Here is a 23,426-nt window from a genome sequence, read left to right on the forward strand (position 1 = left end):
AAATCTCTGAGGAACGTTTCCATCTATGTATCTATGCCACCAAGAATGAAGGCCAAAGGGGGTCCAACCCGGTACTAGCAAGGAGGACCTGATAAAGCATCCGGTGAGGGTATACAGATAAAGACTGATAGATATAGATGGTTTCGGTAGATATAGATACATATAGCTGGTATTAGACTCGGAGACCTTGGGAAGTGATGACGCGGGTCGGAGGACGAGTCATATAGAGATCAGAAGACATTTATCACTTCCTCAGTGTATTTGGCTGCAGAAAACTCCGATATAATGCCAAATGGACATCACCGCCAAACCACAACCCCCCCTCCCCCCCCCGGATATCATTACTGGCTGAGAGCAGAACGAGCTCCGGGGGGGCAGGAAATGGAAGAGGAACTCGGCTCTTTATTATACACACATAGAAGATCAATGTCATCAATACGTAGAATTGTCCTACAGACCAAATATACAGTGCCTTGCAAAAGTATTCACCCCCTTTGGCTTTTTACCTATTTTGTTACATTACAGCCTTTAGTTGAATGTTTTTTTTAAATCTGAATTATATGTGATGATCAGATCACAATAGTCTAAGTTGGTGAAGTAAAATTAGAAAAATATATACATAAAACTATTTTTCATTGGCATGTGCGTATGTATTCACCCCCCTTTGTTATGAAGCCCATAAAAAGCTCTGGTGCCACCAATTACCTTCAGAAGTCACATAATTAGTGAAATGATGTCCACCTGTGTGCAATCTAAGTGTCACATGACCTGTCATTACATAGACACACCTTTGTGAAAGGCCCCAGAGGCGGCAACACCTAAGCAAGAGGCACCACTAACCAAACACTGCCATGAAGACCAAGGAACTCTCCACACAAGTAAGGGACAATGTTGTTGAGAAGTACAAGTCAGGGTCAGCAGTGTCCAGTGTGGGGCCGGGGTCAGCAGTGTCCAGTGTGGGGCCCGGGGTCAGCAGTGTCCAGTGTGGGGCCGGGGTCAGCAGTGTCCAGTGTGGGGCCGGGGTCAGCAGTGTCCAGTGTGGGGCCGGGGTCAGCAGTGTCCAGTGTGGGGCCCGGGTCAGCAGTGTCCAGTGTGGGGCCCGGGTCAGCAGTGTCCAGTGTGGGGCCGGGGTCAGCAGTGTCCAGTGTGGGGCCGGGGTCAGCAGTGTCCAGTGTGGGGCCCGGGTCAGCAGTGTCCAGTGTGGGGCCGGGGTCAGCAGTGTCCAGTGTGGGGCCGGGGTCAGCAGTGTCCAGTGTGGGGCCCGGGTCAGCAGTGTCCAGTGTGGGGCCGGGGTCAGCAGTGTCCAGTGTGGGGCCGGGGTCAGCAGTGTCCAGTGTGGGGCCCGGGTCAGCAGTGTCCAGTGTGGGGCCCGGGTCAGCAGTGTCCAGTGTGGGGCCGGGGTCAGCAGTGTCCAGTGTGGGGCCGGGGTCAGCAGTGTCCAGTGTGGGGCCCGGGTCAGCAGTGTCCAGTGTGGGGCCGGGGTCAGCAGTGTCCAGTGTGGGGCCGGGGTCAGCAGTGTCCAGTGTGGGGCCCGGGTCAGCAGTGTCCAGTGTGGGGCCCGGGTCAGCAGTGTCCAGTGTGGGGCCCGGGTCAGCAGTGTCCAGTGTGGGGCCCGGGTCAGCAGTGTCCAGTGTGGGGCCCGGGTCAGCAGTGTCCAGTGTGGGGCCGGGGTCAGCAGTGTCCAGTGTGGGGCCCGGGGTCAGCAGTGTCCAGTGTGGGGCCCGGGGTCAGCAGTGTCCAGTGTGGGGCCGGGGTCAGCAGTGTCCAGTGTGGGGCCGGGGTCAGCAGTGTCCAGTGTGGGGCCGGGGTCGGCAGTGTCCAGTGTGGGGCCGGGGTCAGCAGTGTCCAGTGTGGGGCCCGGGTCAGCAGAGTCCAGTGTGGGGCCGGGGTCAGCAGTGTCCAGTGTGGGGCCGGGGTCAGCAGTGTCCAGTGTGGGGCCCGGGTCAGCAGTGTCCAGTGTGGGGCCCGGGTCAGCAGTGTCCAGTGTGGGGCCGGGGTCAGCAGAGTCCAGTGTGGGGCCGGGGTCAGCAGTGTCCTGTGTGGGGCCGGGGTCAGCAGTGTCCAGTGTGGGGCCGGGGTCAGCAGAGTCCAGTGTGGGGCCGGGGTCAGCAGTGTCCAGTGTGGGGCCCGGGGTCAGCAGAGTCCAGTGTGGGGCCGGGGTCAGCAGTGTCCAGTGTGGGGCCGGGGTCAGCAGTGTCCAGTGTGGGGCCCGGGTCAGCAGAGTCCAGTGTGGGGCCGGGGTCAGCAGTGTCCAGTGTGGGGCCCGGGTCAGCAGTGTCCAGTGTGGGGCCCGGGTCAGCAGTGTCCAGTGTGGGGCCCGGGTCAGCAGTGTCCAGTGTGGGGCCCGGGGTCAGCAGTGTCCAGTGTGGGGCCCGGGTCAGCAGTGTCCAGTGTGGGGCCGGGGTCAGCAGAGTCCAGTGTGGGGCCGGGGTCAGCAGTGTCCAGTGTGGGGCCGGGGTCAGCAGTGTCCAGTGTGGGGCCGGGGTCAGCAGTGTCCAGTGTGGGGCCCGGGGTCAGCAGAGTCCAGTGTGGGGCCGGGGTCAGCAGTGTCCAGTGTGGGGCCGGGGTCAGCAGAGTCCAGTGTGGGGCCGGGGTCAGCAGAGTCCAGTGTGGGGCCGGGGTCAGCAGTGTCCAGTGTGGGGCCGGGGTCAGCAGTGTCCAGTGTGGGGCCGGGGTCAGCAGTGTCCAGTGTGGGGCCCGGGGTCAGCAGAGTCCAGTGTGGGGCCGGGGTCAGCAGTGTCCAGTGTGGGGCCCGGGGTCAGCAGAGTCCAGTGTGGGGCCGGGGTCAGCAGAGTCCAGTGTGGGGCCGGGGTCAGCAGTGTCCAGTGTGGGGCCGGGGTCAGCAGTGTCCAGTGTGGGGCCGGGGTCAGCAGTGTCCAGTGTGGGGCCCGGGTCAGCAGAGTCCAGTGTGGGGCCGGGGTCAGCAGTGTCCAGTGTGGGGCCGGGGTCAGCAGTGTCCAGTGTGGGGCCCGGGTCAGCAGTGTCCAGTGTGGGGCCCGGGTCAGCAGTGTCCAGTGTGGGGCCGGGGTCAGCAGAGTCCAGTGTGGGGCCGGGGTCAGCAGTGTCCAGTGTGGGGCCCGGGGTCAGCAGAGTCCAGTGTGGGGCCGGGGTCAGCAGTGTCCAGTGTGGGGCCGGGGTCAGCAGAGTCCAGTGTGGGGCCGGGGTCAGCAGAGTCCAGTGTGGGGCCGGGGTCAGCAGTGTCCAGTGTGGGGCCGGGGTCAGCAGTGTCCAGTGTGGGGCCCGGGTCAGCAGTGTCCAGTGTGGGGCCCGGGTCAGCAGTGTCCAGTGTGGGGCCCGGGTCAGCAGTGTCCAGTGTGGGGCCGGGGTCAGCAGTGTCCAGTGTGGGGCCCGGGGTCAGCAGTGTCCAGTGTGGGGCCCGGGTCAGCAGTGTCCAGTGTGGGGCCCGGGGTCAGCAGTGTCCAGTGTGGGGCCCGGGTCAGCAGTGTCCAGTGTGGGGCCCGGGTCAGCAGTGTCCAGTGTGGGGCCGGGGTCAGCAGTGTCCAGTGTGGGGCCCGGGTCAGCAGTGTCCAGTGTGGGGCCCGGGTCAGCAGTGTCCAGTGTGGGGCCGGGGTCAGCAGTGTCCAGTGTGGGGCCCGGGTCAGCAGTGTCCAGTGTGGGGCCGGGGTCAGCAGTGTCCAGTGTGGGGCCCGGGTCAGCAGTGTCCAGTGTGGGGCCGGGGTCAGCAGTGTCCAGTGTGGGGCCCGGGGTCAGCAGTGTCCAGTGTGGGGCCCGGGGTCAGCAGAGTCCAGTGTGGGGCCGGGGTCAGCAGTGTCCAGTGTGGGGCCGGGGTCAGCAGTGTTCAGTGTGGGGCCGGGGTCAGCAGTGTCCAGTCCAGGCTGAACCAAAAAACAAATATAACTCCTACGTTGGATATTTAACCCCCTTCCCTGGACCCGACACCATCTAAATCTAATCTCTGAACTATTCCCTCACACTATGGTGACCCGCCATCAGTGAACGTACATAGTCCTGGACGGTACACTGGTCCCACCACTGATCAGTATCATTTGATATCTGGTCTAGAGGACACCTCCATGTAGGATTACATCCTATACAGTGCCTTGCAAAAGTATTCACCCCCCCCTTGGCATTTTTGGTGTTTTGTTGCCTCACAACCTGGAATTAACATGGATTGTTTGAGGATTTGCATCATTTCATTTACAGAACACGCCCACAACTTTTGAAGATTTTTTTTTTTTATTGTGAAGCAAACAACAAATAAGACAAAAGAAGATAAAAAGTCAATGTGCATAAGTATTCACCCCCCTGAAGTCAATACTTTGTAGCGACACCTTTTGCGGCTATCACAGCTCCAAGTCGCTTTGGATAAGTCTCTATGAGTCTTGCCACATCTTACCACTGGGATTTTTGCCCATTCCTCCTTGCAAAACTGCTCCAGCTCCTTCAAGTTGGATGGTTTGCACTTGTGAACAGCAATCTTTAAGTCTGACCACAGATTTTCTATTGGATTGAGGTCTTAGGCCATTCCAGCACATTTACATGTTTCCCCTTAAACCACTCAAGTGTTGCTTTAGCAGTGTGTTTGGGGTCATTGTCCTGCTGGAAGGTGAACCTCCGTCCTAGCCTCAAATCACACACAGAGTGCTACAGGTTTTACTCAGGAATATCCCTGTATTTATCACCATCCATCTTTCCCTCAACTCTGACCAGTTTCCCAGTCCTGACTGCTGAAAAACATCCCCACAGCATGATGCTGCCACCACCATGTTTCACAGTGGGGATGGTGTTCTTTGGGTGATGTGATGTGATGTGTTGGGTCTGCGCCAGACATAGTGTTTTCTTTGATGGCCAAAAAGTTGAATTTTATTCTCATCAGACCAGAGCACCTTCCTCCATACATTTTGGGAGTCTCCCACATGCCTTTTCCCAAACTCAAAATGTGTCATTTTGTTTTTTTGTGAAAGTAATGTCTTTCTTCTGGCCACTCTGCCATAAAGCCCAACTCTATGGAACGTACGGCTTATTGTGTCCTATGTATAGATACTCCAGTCTCTGCTGTGGAACTCTGCAGCTCCTCCAGGGTTACCTTAGGTCTCTGTGCTCCTCTCTGATTAATGTCCTCCTTGCCCGGTCTGTAAGTTTTGGTGTGCGGCCGTCTCTTGGCAGGTTTGCTGTTGTGCCATGTTCTTTCCATTTGGTTATGATAGATTTGATGGAGCTCCTAGGGATCATCAAAGATTTGGATATTTTTTTATAACCTAACCCTGACTTGTACTTCTCAACAACATTGTCCCTTCCTTGTTTGGAGAGTTCCTTGGTCTTCATGGCGGTGTTTGGTTAGTGGTGCCTCTTACTTAGGTGTTGCCGCCTCTGGGGCCTTTCACAAAGGTGTGTCTATGTAATGACAGATCATGTGACACTTAGATTGCACACAGGTGGACATCATTTCACTAATTATGTGACTTCTGAAGATAATTGGTGGCACCAGAGCTTTTTATGGGCTTCATAACAAAGGGGGTGAATACATACGCACATGCCAATTATTTTTTTATATCTGAAAAATAGTTTTATGTATATATTTTTCTCATTTTACTTCACCAACTTAGACTATTGTATTCTGATCATCACATATAATTCAGATTAAAAAAAACATTGAACTAAAGGCTGTAATGTAACAAAATAGGTAAAAAGCCAAGGGGGGGTGAATACTTTTGCAAGGCACTGTATATCAGAATTATCACGATGTCTAATGTGTGAACAAATTTTCCAGTAAACGGTTTGTGTGGTTAAGTTACGAGGCGTGTGAGATTCATTACAGTTTATGGAGTGGTGGATACTCGGGTAACGTTAAATATACAGTATATGGTGTTGCTCTTACCCATTGGGTCTTACACCCACAATACCACACAGTTGTGCCTAGGGGGGTCATGGCCAATGTTCAGGGGTTGAGAGGCAGAGTACAGGCCCAATCAATTACCAGCAGCCCCTTGGGGGGGGTCAGTGCTACACATGTATTATATTGAAGTCTCCTGAATAGCTGACAGCTTGTCCTATAATCATCATTACTGAAGCAGATTTCTAGAAGAACCCTTGTGAGAAGTTCAGGGAGGACGGAAACCTCCTACTTATGATCTTCACAGCCTGTAGCCCAGGGGTGGGGGTGGTGGGTGTTTATTGACAAGTTTTGAGAACACATCATGTGTGACTGTGTGTAATCACCGCCTCCACTTCCCCTCCCCGGGGGAGAATTCATCTATTTATATGGTCACATATCTGACCTTTATCAAAGCAAATCTTCATCCCAGGGGCCCCAAACTTCAGAAAACTCCCCAGATACCCCTCCTCCAGGCCTCATCTTCTTCCCTAGGGGCCCCAAATGTCAGAAAACCTCCTCAGATATCCCTCCATATATCTGACCTCTATCAGGCCTCATCTTCTTCCCTAATAAGAAAATAAAATTCAGTGGACATCACTGGGAGCCAGGCATTGGCTGATAGCCTAAATTATAATGTCCAAGGTTTGCCCTACAGAAGCCCTGCAAATTACAGCAACGTGTCGGTACCATTATTTATGGCAGAGATCCTCAAAGAGTTGTTCAGGAGTCACATGCAGCATGGGTGTCATCTTCCAGCTGCTCAGGTACTTAAATGATTTGGGGATGGAGAAGGTTCACATGACCATATCTACATCACAGCCAGTAGACCTGGTCCCTCACGGGACAGGCACCAGAAGGCATGGCTCCCCATGGGACAGGCACAAGTAAGCATGGCCCCTCATGGGACAGGCACCAGTAGGCATGGCCCCTCACGGGACAGGCACCAGTAGGCATTGTTCCCTATGGGACAGGCACCAGTAGGCATGGCCCCTCACGGGACAGGCACCAGTAGGCATGGCCCCTCACGGGACAGGCACCAGTAGGCATGGCCCCTCACGGGACAGGCACCAGTAGGCATGGCCCCTCACGGGACAGGCACCATTAGGCATGGCCCCTCACGGGACAGGCACCAGTAGGCATGGCCCCTCACGGGACAGGCACCAGTAGGCATGGCCCCTCACGGGACAGGCACCAGTAGGCATGGCCCCTCACGGGACAGGCACCAGTAGGCATGGCCCTTCACGGGACAGGCACCAGTAGGCATGGCCCTTCACGGGACAGGCACCAGTAGGCATGGCCCCCTCATGGGACAGGCACCAGTAGGCATGGCCCCTCACGGGAGAGGCACCAGTAGACAATACCCCTCACAGGACAGGCACCAGTAGACATGTTTCATCACGGGACAGGCACCAGTAGACAGGGCCCCTTATGGGACAGCAGGCACCAGCAGACATGGCCCCTTACAGGACAGTCACCAGTAGATCTGGCTCCTTACAGAACAGGCACCAGAAGACATGGCCTCTCATGGGACAGGAATCAGTAGACATGCCCTTCACAGGACAGACACCAGTAGTTATAGGGACCACATGATCATTGCCTGTCCTGACCTGGCTACATTATAATGTTAAGACGTAAAAGTCATGATATGAAGAGGTCAGCAGACCTGAGGCCATACTCCTGTTATGGTGGTTGGGCGACACTGAGGTGGCTTTGGCCTCCCCCCGCCCCTTATGTTTTACTGGTATCAAAAGGCAGCCATGACAATTGCTGAGGGGTGTATACACATGATGTAGGCTAGGAAAGTGAAAATTTGGGATGACCTTCTATAAGGAACCCTACTTCCAGGCTTTTCCTTCTGAGGATGTCAATATATGGTTCTATAATCTAGGAGTCTAGTCCAGGCTTTCCAGACTGCTGTCTAGGAATGATGTAGCTGTGAGAGGTCCATTGCCCGTCAGGATATTGTCTGGAAAAGGAAACCAGAAGAAGGTATTCATTCTCCTGGCTGCCCATCTGGGCCTAGAGTGTCCAAGGATGGCCTGTTGCAGAGACATAAGAAACTGAAAGGTAGACACCCCTCTGAACTTACAGAGTCTACAATGGCCTATGGAGACCTAAAGAACCTCAATCTGTCCTGTGACAGAGGTCAAAACAACCTGCAGATTCTAGGCTGGCCTGTGGCAGAGGCTTAGGAAACTGGAAGACAGCTGCCATCTGTCAGGAACCTCAAGTACCAAGTGCTCATTTTCGTGTGCATGGACGTGAGCATAGGAGTTTAACAAGACGTGCAAGGACAAGAAAAAGCAGGCATCGGGCAACGGCGCACCCACGCATGCACGGGCGTGCCCACAGATCCTGGCGGCCCTTCTTAAAGCTGAGGTCTGCCTAGACTCATTGCTGTCCTCAGCTCTGATCTCTGTTTTTTGCATTCCTGAGAATCTGCTGATCTTGCTACTGACCCAGCTACATCTGACGCTTGTCTTTGTATTCCCCTTGCCTGTTATATCTGCTGCTCATCTGTGTTATTGGCCCCAGCCTGGACTTCTGACCATGACTCGGCCTCCTGACTTAGTACCTCCCTGCTAGCAAGTTGCTGACTACAGGACTGCCGGTTCTGACCTTGAACCCGATTGTGATCCTGTGCCTATCTGCCTGGCTGCTGCTGACCATAGCTTGTGACCCAACTCCATATTGCCACTGGGTGCATTTCTGCATTTCCAAACTCAAGTTCACTACTCCAGCTTGCTGGCACTTGTGCCCTTCCACTTCCCTAGCAGTCCCTGCCTCCACCACCAGGGGTGCTTGAATGGGAGTTGTGCAAGAGCCTACCTTCGTCATCTCGGGCTCCACCAGTGACACCATCTGGGCCTATAGAAGTTTGCTGAGAAGAGAGATTTTGGCTGCTGTTTTTGGGTATCTTGTACCCCAAACCCTCTCTTCTAAAGACAGCTGGAGCCAATAAGATGATTGAAGGTACTGAATGGGGGGAGTGCTACGTAAGGTCTTTATAGGGGTAGTCCTACAGTTGAATGGTTGCTGGCCTTCCACCATTGCTTGATATCTTATTCAGCCTTTAGAAATCAGCCTGAACCCACCATATGACCTGAACGCTGGTAGGGGGGGGGTCAGCTTTCGCGTGCATGAGAGTAAAGTAACCATGATAACGGTTGTCAACCTTGTATGCCATCACTGTGTGGTGTTCATATCTCTAGCCTGTAGAGGTCACTATTTACTATTACTATATAATCCTTTCCATACTCTGTACAAGTTCCCGTCTTATGGATGCCAAAACTTATTGGAGCACTCTTTGGACTACTCTGCCCCACGCCTCACACTACGGGACACAACATGTATTGTAGAAAAAGATAAAACTACAAACACAGGAGAGATACACGAGAACATGACCCATTGGCTTTACTCACCGCTCCGACCAGAGCGCGTTCCTTCACCAGATCCACAATCTGCTGAGCAATCTCCTCCCCGCAGCGGTTCTGGGCTTCGTTCGTGCTGGCCCCCAGGTGGGGGAGGCTGATCACCAGCGGGTGGTCTACGAGGGCCCGATCCCGGGGGGGTTCCTGAGTAGGAGGGTGTTAAAAAAAAAAAAATTAGTAATAAGCTCCCCAGATTTCTCACATGAAAAAATTTGGGTCAATATGACCAATTTCACATCTGCAAAATGTTTCTAAAATTGTCTTGCGGTGTGCAAATTTGGAAAAAAAAAATTGGCGCATGATGTGCTTGATATATCAACATAAACCATTCATGATCACCAGGTCAAAGGAAGACCTGGGTATCTCACTCACCCCCCCGAATCCTGGGCTCTCCTGCTCCTTCTTGGAGCCCGGGGACCACAATAAACCTTTCAGGATGGAGAGCAGGAAGATAATTAGGAACATCCGATCCCCGATCTCCTCTGCAGCATGTGAACCCCTAAGCACTCAGCTCTGAGCACTTCCAGGTTCAGAGAAACTGGTCAAAGAGCGGGTCAACCACAGTCTGTGCTCAATCAGTTGAAGCAGATGGCAGGGGAGACGTTGGATGTCAAATAGATCCATGGCGGCTACATAATAAAAAAAAAAAAAAAAAAAAAAAAAGGAGTACCTGTCACCTGCACAATGGAGCTTGCGTTCCCAGATCTCCTCTGCAGAGTGTGAACCCTGAAGTGCTTGGCTCTAAGCACCTCCAGGTTCAGAGCAGCCAGGTAAAGAGTGGGTCAACCACAGTCTTTGCCCAGTTGGAGCAGAGGACAGGGAAGATATTCAGCATCTAAAAGATCCTTGATTGCTCCATAAAAAGAGTACCTGTCACCTGCACAATGGGGCTTGGGTTCCCTGATCTCCTCTGCAGAGGGTGAACCCTGGAGTGCTTGGCTCCGAGCACCTCCAGGTTCAGAGCAGCCAGGTAAAGAGTGGGTCAACCACAGTCTTTGCCCAGTTGGAGCAGAGGACAGGGAAGATATTCAGCATCTAAAAGATCCTTGATTGCTCCATAAAAAGAGTACCTGTCACCTGCACAATGGGGCTTGGGTTCCCTGATCTCCTCTGCAGAGGGTGAACCCCGAAGTGCTTGGCTCCGAGCACCTCCAGGTTCAAAGCAGGCAGATAAAGAGCGTCCACAGCCTTTGCTCAGTTGGAGCAGATGGTAGAAGGGACATTGGATGCCTAAATGATCCCTGATAGTTCCATAAAGAGTACTTCTCATCTGCACAATGCTATCATACTGTATAGGTGGCTTGGATTCTAAGCTCCCATAAAATAGCATTTAAAAAAAATGTATATACATGAAAAAAAAAATAATAATAATAATGAATTGATAAATTGAAAAAAAAAAAAAAAAGTGTTAGAAATTTGAAATAAATGCATAAAAAAAAAGTAAAAAAAAAATACAGTAAATACATAAAAAAACAAACAAACAAGTAAAACAAAAAATAAATAAATGAAAAAGCACCCCGGTCAGCCTGCTGATAGATACAAATGCATATGTACAGTAGGGTGCTCAGATATATGTAAACAACAATTGCGCAGCACATATAAGCACTGCGTAAACTGTTGGCGTATATAAATCGCGTATAATAATAATAATAATAATATTAGAAATAGAAACAGAAATAATTCTCGGTTCCTCATTTATGGTTAACTCGAAACTGATGAGCTGTAAAATGCATTACCTATAAATAATTTTGGGTGACGTAATTTTTCTCGACTTGGCGGCACGCAGCTTTGAGGCTGGGCATATATGGTATCAAATAACTCAGTACAGCCTCATATATTATTTTATAAAAGAAATATAATTTAAAAAAAAATAATGGGAGGACCGTATCATGTGTGTGCACTAGATTTTTTTTTTTTTTTTAAACAGAAAAAATAGATTCGATGAACAATTCTGCAAATATTGCATGACATAAAAAAATTTGCAACTGCTGCCATTTAATTCTACAGGGCCTTCTCTTTAAGAGGAAGTATCACTTTTGTTCTTTTCGGCCCCTTTCACACTTGGGACTGCAAAGTCACATGATAAGTGGTACCCCATGATTTCTAATAAGTGCCATTCATATCTGTGTGACTTCAAAAGTAGTTCCTGCACTACAAAGAACAAAAGAACCCGGCTCTAGGCAGACATCTCATAATTCATCCCACCTGCTGATGGGAAAAGGTGCCGGCTCTGCATGTAGAAATGAATGGAAGAAAAGGCTGGACGGCCGCACTCTGCTGACACCTTTATTGAAGACGGTTTAAAAATTCTTTTGGTACAAAAGACATCAGAGGCACAGGATCAAGTCCTCCCATTATTATTATTATTTTTATATAAAATATTATATTAAGCTGTACTGAGTTACTGACCAAGCACCCCATAGTGATGTCATGACCAAGCACCCCATAGTGATGTCATGACCAAGCACCCCATAGTGGGGTCATGACCAAGCACCCCATAGTGGGGTCATGACCAAGCACCCCATAGTGGGGTCATGACCAAGCACCCCATAGTGGGGTCATGACCAAGCACCCCATAGTGGGGTCATGACCAAGCACCTCATAGTGGTGTCATGACCAAGCACCTCATAGTGGTGTCATGACCAAGCACCCCATAGTGGTGTCATGACCAAGCACCCCAGAGTGGGGTCATGACCAAGCACCTTATAGTGGGGTCATGACCAAGCACCCCAGAGTGGGGTCATGACCAAGCACCTCATAGTGGTGTCATGACCAAGCACCTCATAGTGGTGTCATGACCAAGCACCTCATAGTTGTGTCATGACCAAGCACCTCATAGTGGGGTCATGACCAAGCAGCCCATAGTTGTGTCATGACCAAGCAGCCCATAACGGTGTCATGACCAAGCAGCCCATAGTGGGGTCATGACCAAGCACCCCATAGTGGTGTGAAACATGTCAGCTTTTCATTGATCCTTTGCCTCTGAGGTCTTTGTACCAGAAGAATTTTTAAACCATCCTCAATAAAGGTGTTAACAGAGTGCGGCCATCCAGCCTTTTCTTCGATTTAGTCCCTGCACTACTTTGGTCCGACTTTGATGCGACTCGAGGTCCACAGACCTCAAGATTACACAGGCATTGCTTCAAGTCGTGGCAAAATTTGCAGCAAAATCACATCAAAGTCACGCAACTTTTAGGTGGCACATATATGAAAGGGACCTTCGTATTCAGGTCCCCACGGGGTGAAGTACAGGTAGTATTTTGTCTTCTCCTCCCGGGTGCCTGTAATATTGGCTGCAATGTCAGACAAAAATCGCGCTTCCTCCCCTTAACAATACCAGGCCCTTAACATGGGAGGGGGGGGTTGTGCTTTGGGGCAGGGGTTCCCCCAAAGCACCTTGTACCATATTGATGGGGAAAAGAGCCCTTTCCCCACCACCCTGGCCTGGTGGTTGTGGGTGCGAAGGGTGTGGGGTGTGGGGGGAGCGAAGGCTGACTTATCGGAATTTGGAAGCCCCTTTTAACAAGGATTCTGCCCCCCCCCATGTAAAAGAGTATGGGGTACATTAAAACGCCAGCCTGAGCGAAAAAAACAATTAAAAAAAACACAAACACGTCGCCCGCTGGCCTCACCTGCCTTACCTGTCCAGGGTTCCCACCACGTCGGTACCGGAAGCCGATCGTCGGGTGCAGTCGCCGCCATTCCTGGTAAGGGAACCCGGCAGTGAATCCTTTCGGTTCCCTACTGCGAAATGCGTGGCGCTAACTGGCCCAGGGGTGGAGAAAGGAGGAGGGGTTGGTGAACTTCGGAGTGGTGGAGCCGCGGCGCTGTCTCCCAGAAGTGGTGAAGGGTACCCCCTCCCCCCTGAAGGGTGACAAATGTGGCACCGGAAGGAGTGGGGGGAGGAAGCAGAGAAGGGGAGGTTCCACTTTTGGGTGAAATTCCGCCTTAAATCACCTTTTGGCTTAACAAAAAACAAACAATCCATATTTGGAAATGTTCCTCGAACAACACACAGGCTTTGATTTCAAAAACATGTTTACACTTCGAATGCGAATGGAATTTGATGTAAAATTCGATTTGAATTTCAATTTGAATTTCGGAAATTTGGATGAACTTTACATAGTTACATAGTTACATAGTTACATAGTAGGTGAGGTTGAAAAAAGACACAAGTCCATCAAGTCCAACCTATGTGTGTGATTATGTGTCAGTATTACATTGTATATCCCTGTATGTTGCAGTCATTCAGGTGATTATCTAATAGTTTCTTGAAGCTATCAATGCTCCCCGCTGAGACCACCGCCTGTGGAAGGGAATTCCACATCCTTGCCGCTCTTACAGTAAAGAACCCTCTACGTAGTTTAAGGTTAAACCTCTTTTCTTCTAATTGTAATGAGTGGCCACGAGTCTTATTAAACTCTCTTCTGCGAAAAAGTTTTATCCCTATTGTGGGGTCACCAGTCCGGTATTTATATATTGTGGGGTCACCAGTCCGGTATTTATATATTGTGGGGTCACCAGTAGGGATGAGCCGAACACCCCCCGGTTCGGTTCGCACCAGAACCCGCGAACGGACCGAAAGTTCGCACGAACGTTAGAACCCCATTGACGTCTATGGGACTCGAACGTTCGAAATCAAAAGTGCTCATTTTAAAGGCTAATTTGCATGGTATTGTCCTAAAAAGGGTTTGGGGACCCGGGTCCTACCCCAGGGGACATGTATCAATGCAAAAAAAACTTTTAAAAACGGCCGTTTTTTCGGGAGCAGTGATTTTAATGATGCTTAAAGTAAAAAAAAAAAAAAAGTGAAATATTCCTTTAAATATCGTACCTGGGGGGTGTCTATAGTATGCCTGTAAAGTGACGCGTGTTTCCCATGTTTAGAACAGTCCCTGCACCAAATGTCATTTTTAAAGGAAAAAATCTCATTTAAAACTGCTTGCGGGTTTAATGTCATGTCGGGTCATGGCAATATGGATGAAAATCAGTGAGACAAACGGCATGGGTACCCCCCAGTCCATTACCAGGCCCTTTGGGTCTTGTATGGATATTAAGGGGAACCCCGCACCCAAATTAAAATAAGGAAAGGTGTGGGGCCACCAGGCCCTATATACTCTGAACAGCAGTATACAGGCTGTGCAAACAAGACAGGGACTGTAGGTTTGTTGTTAAGTAGAATCTGTTTGTAATTTTGAACATTTTTAACGTGTTTAGCTCCAGCCAAAAAATCTTTTCTAAGCTTTTTGGAAAACATAGGGAAGGGTTATCACCCCTGTGACATTTGTTTTGCTGTCTTTCCTCCTCTTCAGAAGATTTCACCTCACTTTTTTGTCCCAATGAAAAATGTTTTTTGAAAATTTGGGTTTTTTTGTGGAACAAGGATTGGAAAGCATCAGTGGAAAGGAGAAATTGTTTTCCCATATTAACTCTTACAGGAGAGAATTTCCCTTCCTAGGGGTAGATTTCATCTCACTTCCTGTTGTCTCCTTCCGTTTGCAAGTAGGAGTCGTTTGTAAGTTAGATGTTTGAAAATAGGGTCCTGCCCTATATACTCAGCAGAAATTTGGGCCTTAGGTGTTGCTGTGGCCACAACACTGTAAGCCCTCACAGGGCCCTGCTGTGAAATATTAGATCAAGAATTGTAATTACATGCCCCTGTTGAACAGGAGCTGAAAAATTAGGCCTTAGGCACTGGTGCTGGTGCCACAACACTGCAACCCCTCACAGACACTCTAGTTGGAACGCAGGAACGAGCCCTGCTGCAAATTATTGCTTCAAAAATTGTAATTACACGCCCCTGTTAGACAGGGGCAGAAAAATTGGGCCTTAGGCACTGGTGCTGGTGCCACAACACTGCAACCCCTCACAGACACTCTAGTTGGAATGCAGGAACGAGCCCTGCTGCAAAGTATTACATCAAAAATTGTAATTACACGCCCCTGTTAAACAGGGGCTGAAAAATTGTGCCTTAGGCACTGGTGGTGGCGCCCAGAACCAAAAATGTTCTTACAAGCTATCAGCGTGATGATTGAGGAGGAAGAGGATAATTACTCAGGGATAGTCACTCAGCATCAGCATAGGCAGTCTTTGAAGGGATCTGAGATTTCAAAAAAAATTATTCGGTTACATCAGCATCAGGTGCTTGGTAGCTGGTGGTGATCCAAGACTCATTCATTTTTATGAAGGTCAGCCGATCGACCGAGTCGGTGGACAGACGCACCCTGTGATCGGTTACCACGCCTCCAGCAGCACTGAATGTGCGTTCCGAAAGAACGCTGGATGCAGGACAGGCCAGTAGCTCAATTGCATACTGTGCAAGCTCTGGCCAGTGATCCATCCTCAAGACCCAGTAACCCAGAGGATTTTCGGTGGGAAAGGTGTCCAAGTCTGATCTTGCCCCTAGGTATTCCTGCACCATGTAAAACAGACGCTGGCGATGGTTGCTGGAACCGATCATACCTTGGGGCTGCGGACCAAAAAATTGTCTGAACGCATCGGTCAGACGGCCACCTTCTCCACCGCTCCTTCTTTGACTGACCGAAGCCTCAGCAACACGTTGTCCAGAAACAGGAGTTTGTAACCTCCCAGTCTCTGGGAACGCGTTGCACAGACCTTTCTGCAAGGCCTCCCGAAGATGTTTCATCCTCTGCTCCCTCTGCGATGGCAAGATAAGGTCCGCAACCTTACCCTTGTAACGTGGATCAAGGAGGGTTGCCAGCCAGTATTGGTCCTTCTCCTTGATACCACGAATACGAGGATCCTTACGCAGGCTTTGCAGGATCAGGGAGGCCATGCAGCGTAGGTTTGCTGAGGCATTCGGTCCGGAGTCCTCTGGGTCACTAAGAACGACATGGTCCGCAGCCACCTCCTCCCAGCCACGTACAAGTCCATGTGTTTCTTGGGACTGATCCCTTAAAGACTGCTGCTGATGCTGAGTGCCAGGCTCCACCTCCATACTGACACAATCTTCCTCCTCCTCCTCTTCCTCCTCGTCCTCTTCCTGTGTGATCGGCGGGCACGCAGGAACACTGTCTGGATAAAGGGGGCCTTGAGAGCTAAGGAAGTCCTCCTCTTCCTGCCTCTGTTCTGCCTCAAGTGCCCTGTCCATTATTCCACGCAGCGTGTGCTCCAACAGGTGGACAAGGGGGACAGTGTCACTGATGCATGCACTGTCACTGCTCACCATCCTCGTGGCCTCCTCGAATGGTGACAGGACAGTGCATGCATCCCTGATCATGGCCCACTGGCGTGGGGAAAAAAAACCAAGCTCCCCTGACCCTGTCCTGGTGCCATAGTCGCACAGGTACTCATTGATGGCCCTCTGCTGCGTGTGCAGCCGCTGCAGCATGGCCAACGTTGAGTTCCACCTGGTGGGCATGTCACAGATTAGGCGGTTCTTGGGCAGGTTAAACTCCTTTTGGAGGTCCGTCAGCCGAGCACTGGCATTATATGACCGGCGGAAATGCACACAGACTTTCCTGGCCTGCCTCAGGACATCCTGTAAGCCCGGGTACCTGCCCAAGAACCGCTGCACCACCAAGTTAAGGACGTGAGCCAAACAGGGCACATGGGTCATTTGTCCCTGTCGGAGGGCAGAGAGGAGGTTGGTGCCATTGTCGCAAACCACCATTCCTGCCTTAAGTTGGCGTGGCGTCAACCACCTCTGAACCTGCCCCTGCAGAGCTGACAGAACCTCTGCCCCAGTGTGGCTCCTGTCCCCCAAGCACACCAGCTCAAGCACCGCATGGCATCTTTTGGCCTGCGTACTTGCGTAGCCCCTTGAACGCCTACGGAGCACCGCTGGTTCCGAGGAAGAGGCCATGGAGGAAGAAGAAGAGGAGGGGGTGGAGGAGAGAGGTGTGTCACAATCAGCATTTTGGAGGCGTGGTGGCGGAACAACCTCCAACACTACTGCACCTTGTCCTGCATCCTTCCCAGCTGCCAGCAGAGTCACCCAATGCGCCGTGAAACTTAGGTAACGTCCCTGTCCATGCCTGCTGGACCATGAGTCAGCGGTAATATGCACCTTACCGCTGACCGCCCTGTCCAGCGAGGCATGGACATTGCCTTCCACATGCCGGTAGAGAGCCGGAATCGCCTTCCGTGAGAAAAAGTGGCGTTTGGGTACCTGCCACTGAGGAACCGCACATTCCACAAACTCACGGAAGGGGGCAGAGTCTACCAACTGAAAAGGCAGCAGTTGAAGTGCTAGCAATTTTGCCAAGCTAGCATTCAACCGCTGGGCATGTGGATGGCTGGGAGCAAACTTCTTTCGGCGGTGCAGCAGCTGGGGCAGGGAAATTTGCCTGGTACAATCTGACGTCGGTGTACCAAAAAGCAGATTGCCCACAAGTACTTGGCTGTGACACACCTAATTCTACACCTTCATTCCTCTCACTGCAGGTCTCAGAGAGGACTGAAGGTCTAGTGGGGTTGGAAATCTCAGCTGATGAGGAGCAAGGAGAGATCCTCTTTGTTCTTTGGTGTGGGTCTTTTAGATACGCTTGCCAACGAACTGCATGGCAGGTCAACATATGTCTGGTCAAGCATGTGGTACCCAAGCGGGAGATATTTTGGCCACGCGAGATACGCTTGAGACATATGTTGCAAATAGCAGCGGTGCGATCTGATGCACTCGTCTCAAAAAAGGCCCACACCAAAGAACTTTTTGAATAACGCGCAGAGACTGCAGCGCCCTGCACATGTGGAGCTTTGGGGTGTGATGCAGTCAATGTGCTGCCCTTAGGCTGGCCCCTGGAGGGCATCCTGCCTCGTTGGTGATGTGCTGCCGCCTCCTCCTCCTCCTCCTCCTCCTCCTCCTCCTCTCTCCTATCAGGCACCCACGTTGAGTCAGTGACCTCATCATCCCCTCCCTCCTCATCACTGGAGCAAACCTGGCAGTATGCTGCAGCAGGGGGAGCATGACTGCCAGATTGCTGTCCTTCTTGGGCACCCCCTCTGTCCGCGCTCATGTTACTGCCTTCATCGAGCTCAGTATCGTCATCAGAGCCTTCCAAACGCTGGGCATCCTCCTGGAGCATGTACCCAACACTGTGGTCAAACAGTTCGAGGGAATCCTCATGAGGACATGGTGGAGCTAGGGAAGGAGTCACTGATGACATTGAGCTGAGGGAAGAGGCCGCTGCTTTGCCAGACAAAGCACCCTGGGCATGGGTGAGAGAGGATGAGGAGGATGAGGACGGCTTGGTCATCCACTCGACCAAGTCTTCCGCATGTTGCGGCTCAACATGGCCAGCTGCCGAAAAAAAGGCCAAGCGTGTCCCATGGCCACGTGCTGATGAGGATGCACCGTCTCCACGACCAGCACTAGACACAGAGCCTGCTTGCCCTCTCTTATTGGCTTGTGACTGTCTGCCTCTCCTTCTTGGCCTTCCAGACATACTAATGGCCTGTAGCTGCACTAAGCTGGGATAGAACACCTGTAATTTTCTTCAAGTAGCTTTATATACTGTAACCAGACAAGCCTGCCTGTCAGTAGGAAGATAACAGGAACGGATCTAGCTGAACACTGTGAGCAGGACGCACTGTACTAAATGTAAATAGTCTAGCTGCCTGACCGTGGTACTAATAGGATCAAATAGAACACCTGTAATTTTCTTCAGGTAGCTTTATATACTGTAACCAGACAAGCCTGCCTGTCAGTAGGAAGATAACAGGAACGGATCTAGCTGTACACTGTGAGCAGGACGCACTGTACTAAATGTAAATAGTCTAGCTGCCTGACCGTGGTACTAATAGGATCAAATAGAACACCTGTAATTTTCTTCAGGTAGCTTTATATACTGTAACCAGACAAGCCTGCCTGTCAGTAGGAAGATAACAGGAACGGATCTAGCTGAACACTGTGAGCAGGACGCACTGCACTAAATGTAAATAGCAGGAACGGATCTAGCTGAACACTGTGAGCAGGACGCACTGCACTAAATGTAAATAGCAGGAACGGATCTAGCTGAACACTGTGAGCAGGACGCACTGCACTAAATGTAAATAGCAGGAACGGATCTAGCTGAACACTGTGAGCAGGACGCACTGCACTAAATGTAAATAGCAGGAACGGATCTAGCTGAACACTGTGAGCAGGACGCACTGCACTAAATGTAAATTGCAGGAACGGATCTAGCTGAACACTGTGAGCAGGACGCACTGCACTAAATGTAAATAGCAGGAACGGATCTAGCTGAACACTGTGAGCAGGACGCACTGCACTAAATGTAAATTGCAGGAACGGATCTAGCTGAACACTGTGAGCAGGACGCACTGCACTAAATGTAAATAGTCTAGAAGATAACAGGAACGGATCTAGCTGAACACTGTGAGCAGGACGCACTGCACTAAATGTAAATAGCAGGAACGGATCTAGCTGAACACTGTGAGCAGGACGCACTGCATTAAATGTAAATAGTCTAGATAGAAGATAACAGGAACGGATCTAGCTAAACTGAATACAGTGTATATATATATATGCAACACCTGGGATGCATATATATACACAATACACTGTAAGTGCAGCTAACTGACTGACTGTTCTGCCTAATCTATCTAACTCAAATCAAATGACACTGTCTCTCTCTCTCTCTCTATCTCTCAGCACACCGGAACACACACTACACAGGGCCGCCGTGCAGGCGGCCTTATATAGTGTGGGGTGTGTACTAAATCCCCTGAGCCATAATTGGCCAAAGCCACCCTGGCTTTGGCCAATTACAGCTCTCTCTACTGACGGCGCTGTGATTGGCCAAGCATGCGGGTCATAGTGCATGCTTGGCCAATCATCAGCCAGCAATGCACTGCGATGCCGCAGTGAATTATGGGCCGTGACGCGCCACACGAATTTAGCGCGAACGGCCCATAACGTTCGCAATTCGGCGAACGATCGAACAGCCGATGTTCGAGTCGAACATGGGTTCGACTCGAACACGAAGCTCATCCCTAGTCACCAGTCCGGTATTTGTATATTGTGGGGTCACCAGTCCGGTATTTGTATATTGGGGGGTCACCAGTCCGGTATTTATATATTGTGGGGTCACCAGTCCGGTATTTATATATTGTGGGGTCACCAGTCCGGTATTTATATATTGTGGGGTCACCAGTCCGGTATTTATATATTGTGGGGTCACCAGTCCGGTATTTATATAATGAAATCATATCCCCTCTCAAGCGTCTCTTCTCCAGAGAGAATAAGTTCAGAGCTCACAACCTTTCCTCATAACTAAGATCCTCCAGACCCTTTATTAGCTTTGTTGCCCTTCTTGTACTCACTCCATTTCCAGTATTTGTTATTAGTTATTTCAGGGCATTCGGTAAACTTTGTTTATACTGTAATTCGGACATATCCGAATCTCCGAAAATAAGGAAAAATTTGATTGAATATTTATTGGGAGTGATCAGCACATGTCTAGCAGCTGCCCCGGGCCAGCACCCGGAATGCATTCCAAGGTGAGGGGTGTCAGCTGGGAGCTGGAGACAGGCACTCGCTCTCTAAGCAGGCTGTGCACAGAGGAGGAGGGGGAGCTGTGCACTGAGGGGGAGGGGGGGCTGTGCACTGAGGGGGAGGGGGGGCTGTGCACAGAGGAGGAGGGGGGCTGTGCACAGAGGAGGAGGGGGGCTGTGCACTGAGGAGGAGGGGGAGCTGTGCACAGAGGAGGAGGGGGGCTGTGCACTGAGGGGGAGGGGGGGCTGTGCACTGAGGGGGAGGGGGGCTGTGCACTGAGGGGGAGGGGGAGCTGTGCACAGAGGAGGAGGGGGAGCTGTGCACAGAGGAGGAGGGGGGCTGTGCACTGAGGAGGAGGGGGAGCTGTGCACAGAGGAGGAGGGGGCTGTGCACAGAGGAGGAGGGGGGCTGTGCACAGAGGAGGAGGGGGGCTGTGCACAGAGGAGGAGGGGGAGCTGTGCACAGAGGAGGAGGGGGGCTGTGCACAGAGGAGGAGGGGGGCTGTGCACAGAGGAGGAGGAGGGCTGTGCACAGAGGAGGAGGGGGGCTGTGCACAGAGAAGGAGGGGGGCTGTGCACCGAGGAGGAGGGGGGCTGTGCACTGAGGAGGGGGGGTGGGCACCAAGGAGGAGGAGGAGGGAGGCTGTGCACGGAGGAGGAGGAGGGGGGCTGTGCACGGAGGAGGAGGAGGCTGTGCACTGAGGAGGAGGGGGGGCTGTGCACTGAGGAGGAGGGGGGTGCTGTGCACTGAGGAGGGGGGGCTGTGCACTGAGAAGGGGGGGCTGTGCACTGAGGAGGAGGGGGGCTGTGCACTGAGGAGGATGGGGGGGGGCTGTGCACTGAGGAGGATGGGGGGGGCTGTGCACTGAGGGGGAGGGGGGGGGCTGTGCACTGAGGGGGAGGGGGGCTGTGCACTGAGGAGGAGGGGGGCTGTGCACTGAGGGGGAGGGGGGGCTGTGCACTGAGGAGGAGGGGGGGCTGTGCACTGAGGAGGAGGGGGGGCTGTGCACTGAGGAGGAGGGAGGGCTGTCCACTGAGGAGGAGGGGGGCTGTGCACTGAGGAGGAGGGGGGGCTGTGCACTGAGGAGGAGGGGGGCTGTGCACTGAGGAGGATGGGGGGGCTGTGCACTGAGGAGGATGGGGGGCTGTGCACTGAGGAGGAGGGGGGCTGTGCACTGAGGAGGATGGGGGGGCTGTGCACTGAGGAGGATGGGGGGGGCTGTGCACTGAGGAGGAGGGGGGCTGTGCACTGAGGAGGATGGGGGGGGCTGTGCACTGAGGAGGAGGGGGGGGCTGTGCACTGAGGAGGAGGGGGGCTGTGCACTGAGGAGGATGGGGGGGCTGTGCACTGAGGGGGATGGGGGGCTGTGCACTGAGGAGGAGGGGGGCTGTGCACTGAGGAGGATGGGGGGGGGCTGTGCACTGAGGAGGATGGGGGGGGCTGTGCACTGAGGAGGATGGGGGGGGGCTGTGCACTGAGGAGGAGGGAGGGCTGTCCACTGAGGAGGAGGGGGGGCTGTGCACTGAGGAGGATGGGGGGGCTGTGCACTGAGGAGGAGGGGGGGCTGTGCACTGAGGAGGATGGGGGGGCTGTGCACTGAGGAGGAGGGGGGGCTGTGCACTGAGGAGGATGGGGGGCTGTGCACTGAGGAGGAGGGGGGCTGTGCACTGAGGAGGATGGGGGGGGCTGTGCACTGAGGAGGAGGGGGGGCTGTGCACTGAGGATGGGGGGGGCTGTGCACTGAGGATGGGGGGGGCTGTGCACTGAGGAGGATGGGGGGGGCTGTGCACTGAGGGGAAGGGCTGCTTTATCACAGTTAGCATTGCAGGTCACCTTGGAAGATAGAACAAAATACTACATGTACTTCAACCTTTGGGGAAGTGAATAGTAACAATAGTGATACTTCCTCTTCAAAGAAAATACAGAACATCTGAGGAGTTTTCAGGTAATTTTGGATCCACAAATGCTCATTTTAAATGTGTGCGAAAAATAAAAAATAAAAAATAGCTTTTTTAGCTGGAAAGAGAAATCACCACAAAGTGGAACTTTTTTGTATTTTTAAAATGAACACTTTTTTTTTTTTTTATTCCCATCCTCAATCCACACCTAGGGGAGGAGGAAGTATCTGGACCGCGCGCGCATGCGCAAAAACGCGCTGCAAGCCCCTCCAGGTTCCCCTGTGGAATTTCTGTGCATGCACAAGATCCTGCAAGCTGCCTCCTGGGATGCATGATGTAGATCTCGTGCATGCGCAGACACGCCGCAAGGCTCTGCCAGGCCCAACAGACAAAAAAAACAAAAAAAAAAACACCCAGCGTGTCTGCGCATGCGCCAGAATCTTGATTCAAGTTGGCAGACCCGAAAGAAGAGCAATATAGGGAGAACTTTGCTTGCAGGCCAAGGAAGCGATAAGGATTCTGTCCCTTCCGGGTTCAGGGCTGTGGTTTCCTGTCTGTTACACCCAGGGAGGCAGCTAATCAAGCATGACCTGTGCTCAGTTAGCTGCTTTGATGGTCAGGGAAGACGTCAGAGATCTATTAGATCCTTGAGGTCTCCATGAAGAGGACCTGTCATCTTCCCAAAGTAGAACTAAAGGCAAAACTTTTTTTAGTGTTGGATAAAGTGGAGATGGATTAGACCCCCTGTCAGTTTTTATTGCTGTCTGTGTCTCCAATAAGAAGATTCCCCCGCTCTAGTTCTCCTG

General features: G+C 52.0%; 1 protein-coding gene across 1 annotated transcript in view; it reads right to left on the bottom strand.

Moving 5' to 3' along the window:
• The window catches only part of PHGDH (phosphoglycerate dehydrogenase), a 44,457-nt gene that overhangs the window by 8,496 nt on the left and 12,535 nt on the right, over positions 1-23,426 (bottom strand). Inside the window, 1 exon segment of the mRNA XM_073635322.1 lies at positions 9,259-9,411. Within this exon segment, the coding sequence (XP_073491423.1) occupies positions 9,259-9,411 (153 nt within the window).

This window comes from Aquarana catesbeiana, linkage group LG06 (assembly GCF_042186555.1).
Source record: "Aquarana catesbeiana isolate 2022-GZ linkage group LG06, ASM4218655v1, whole genome shotgun sequence".
Lineage (NCBI taxonomy): Eukaryota > Metazoa > Chordata > Amphibia > Anura > Ranidae > Aquarana > Aquarana catesbeiana.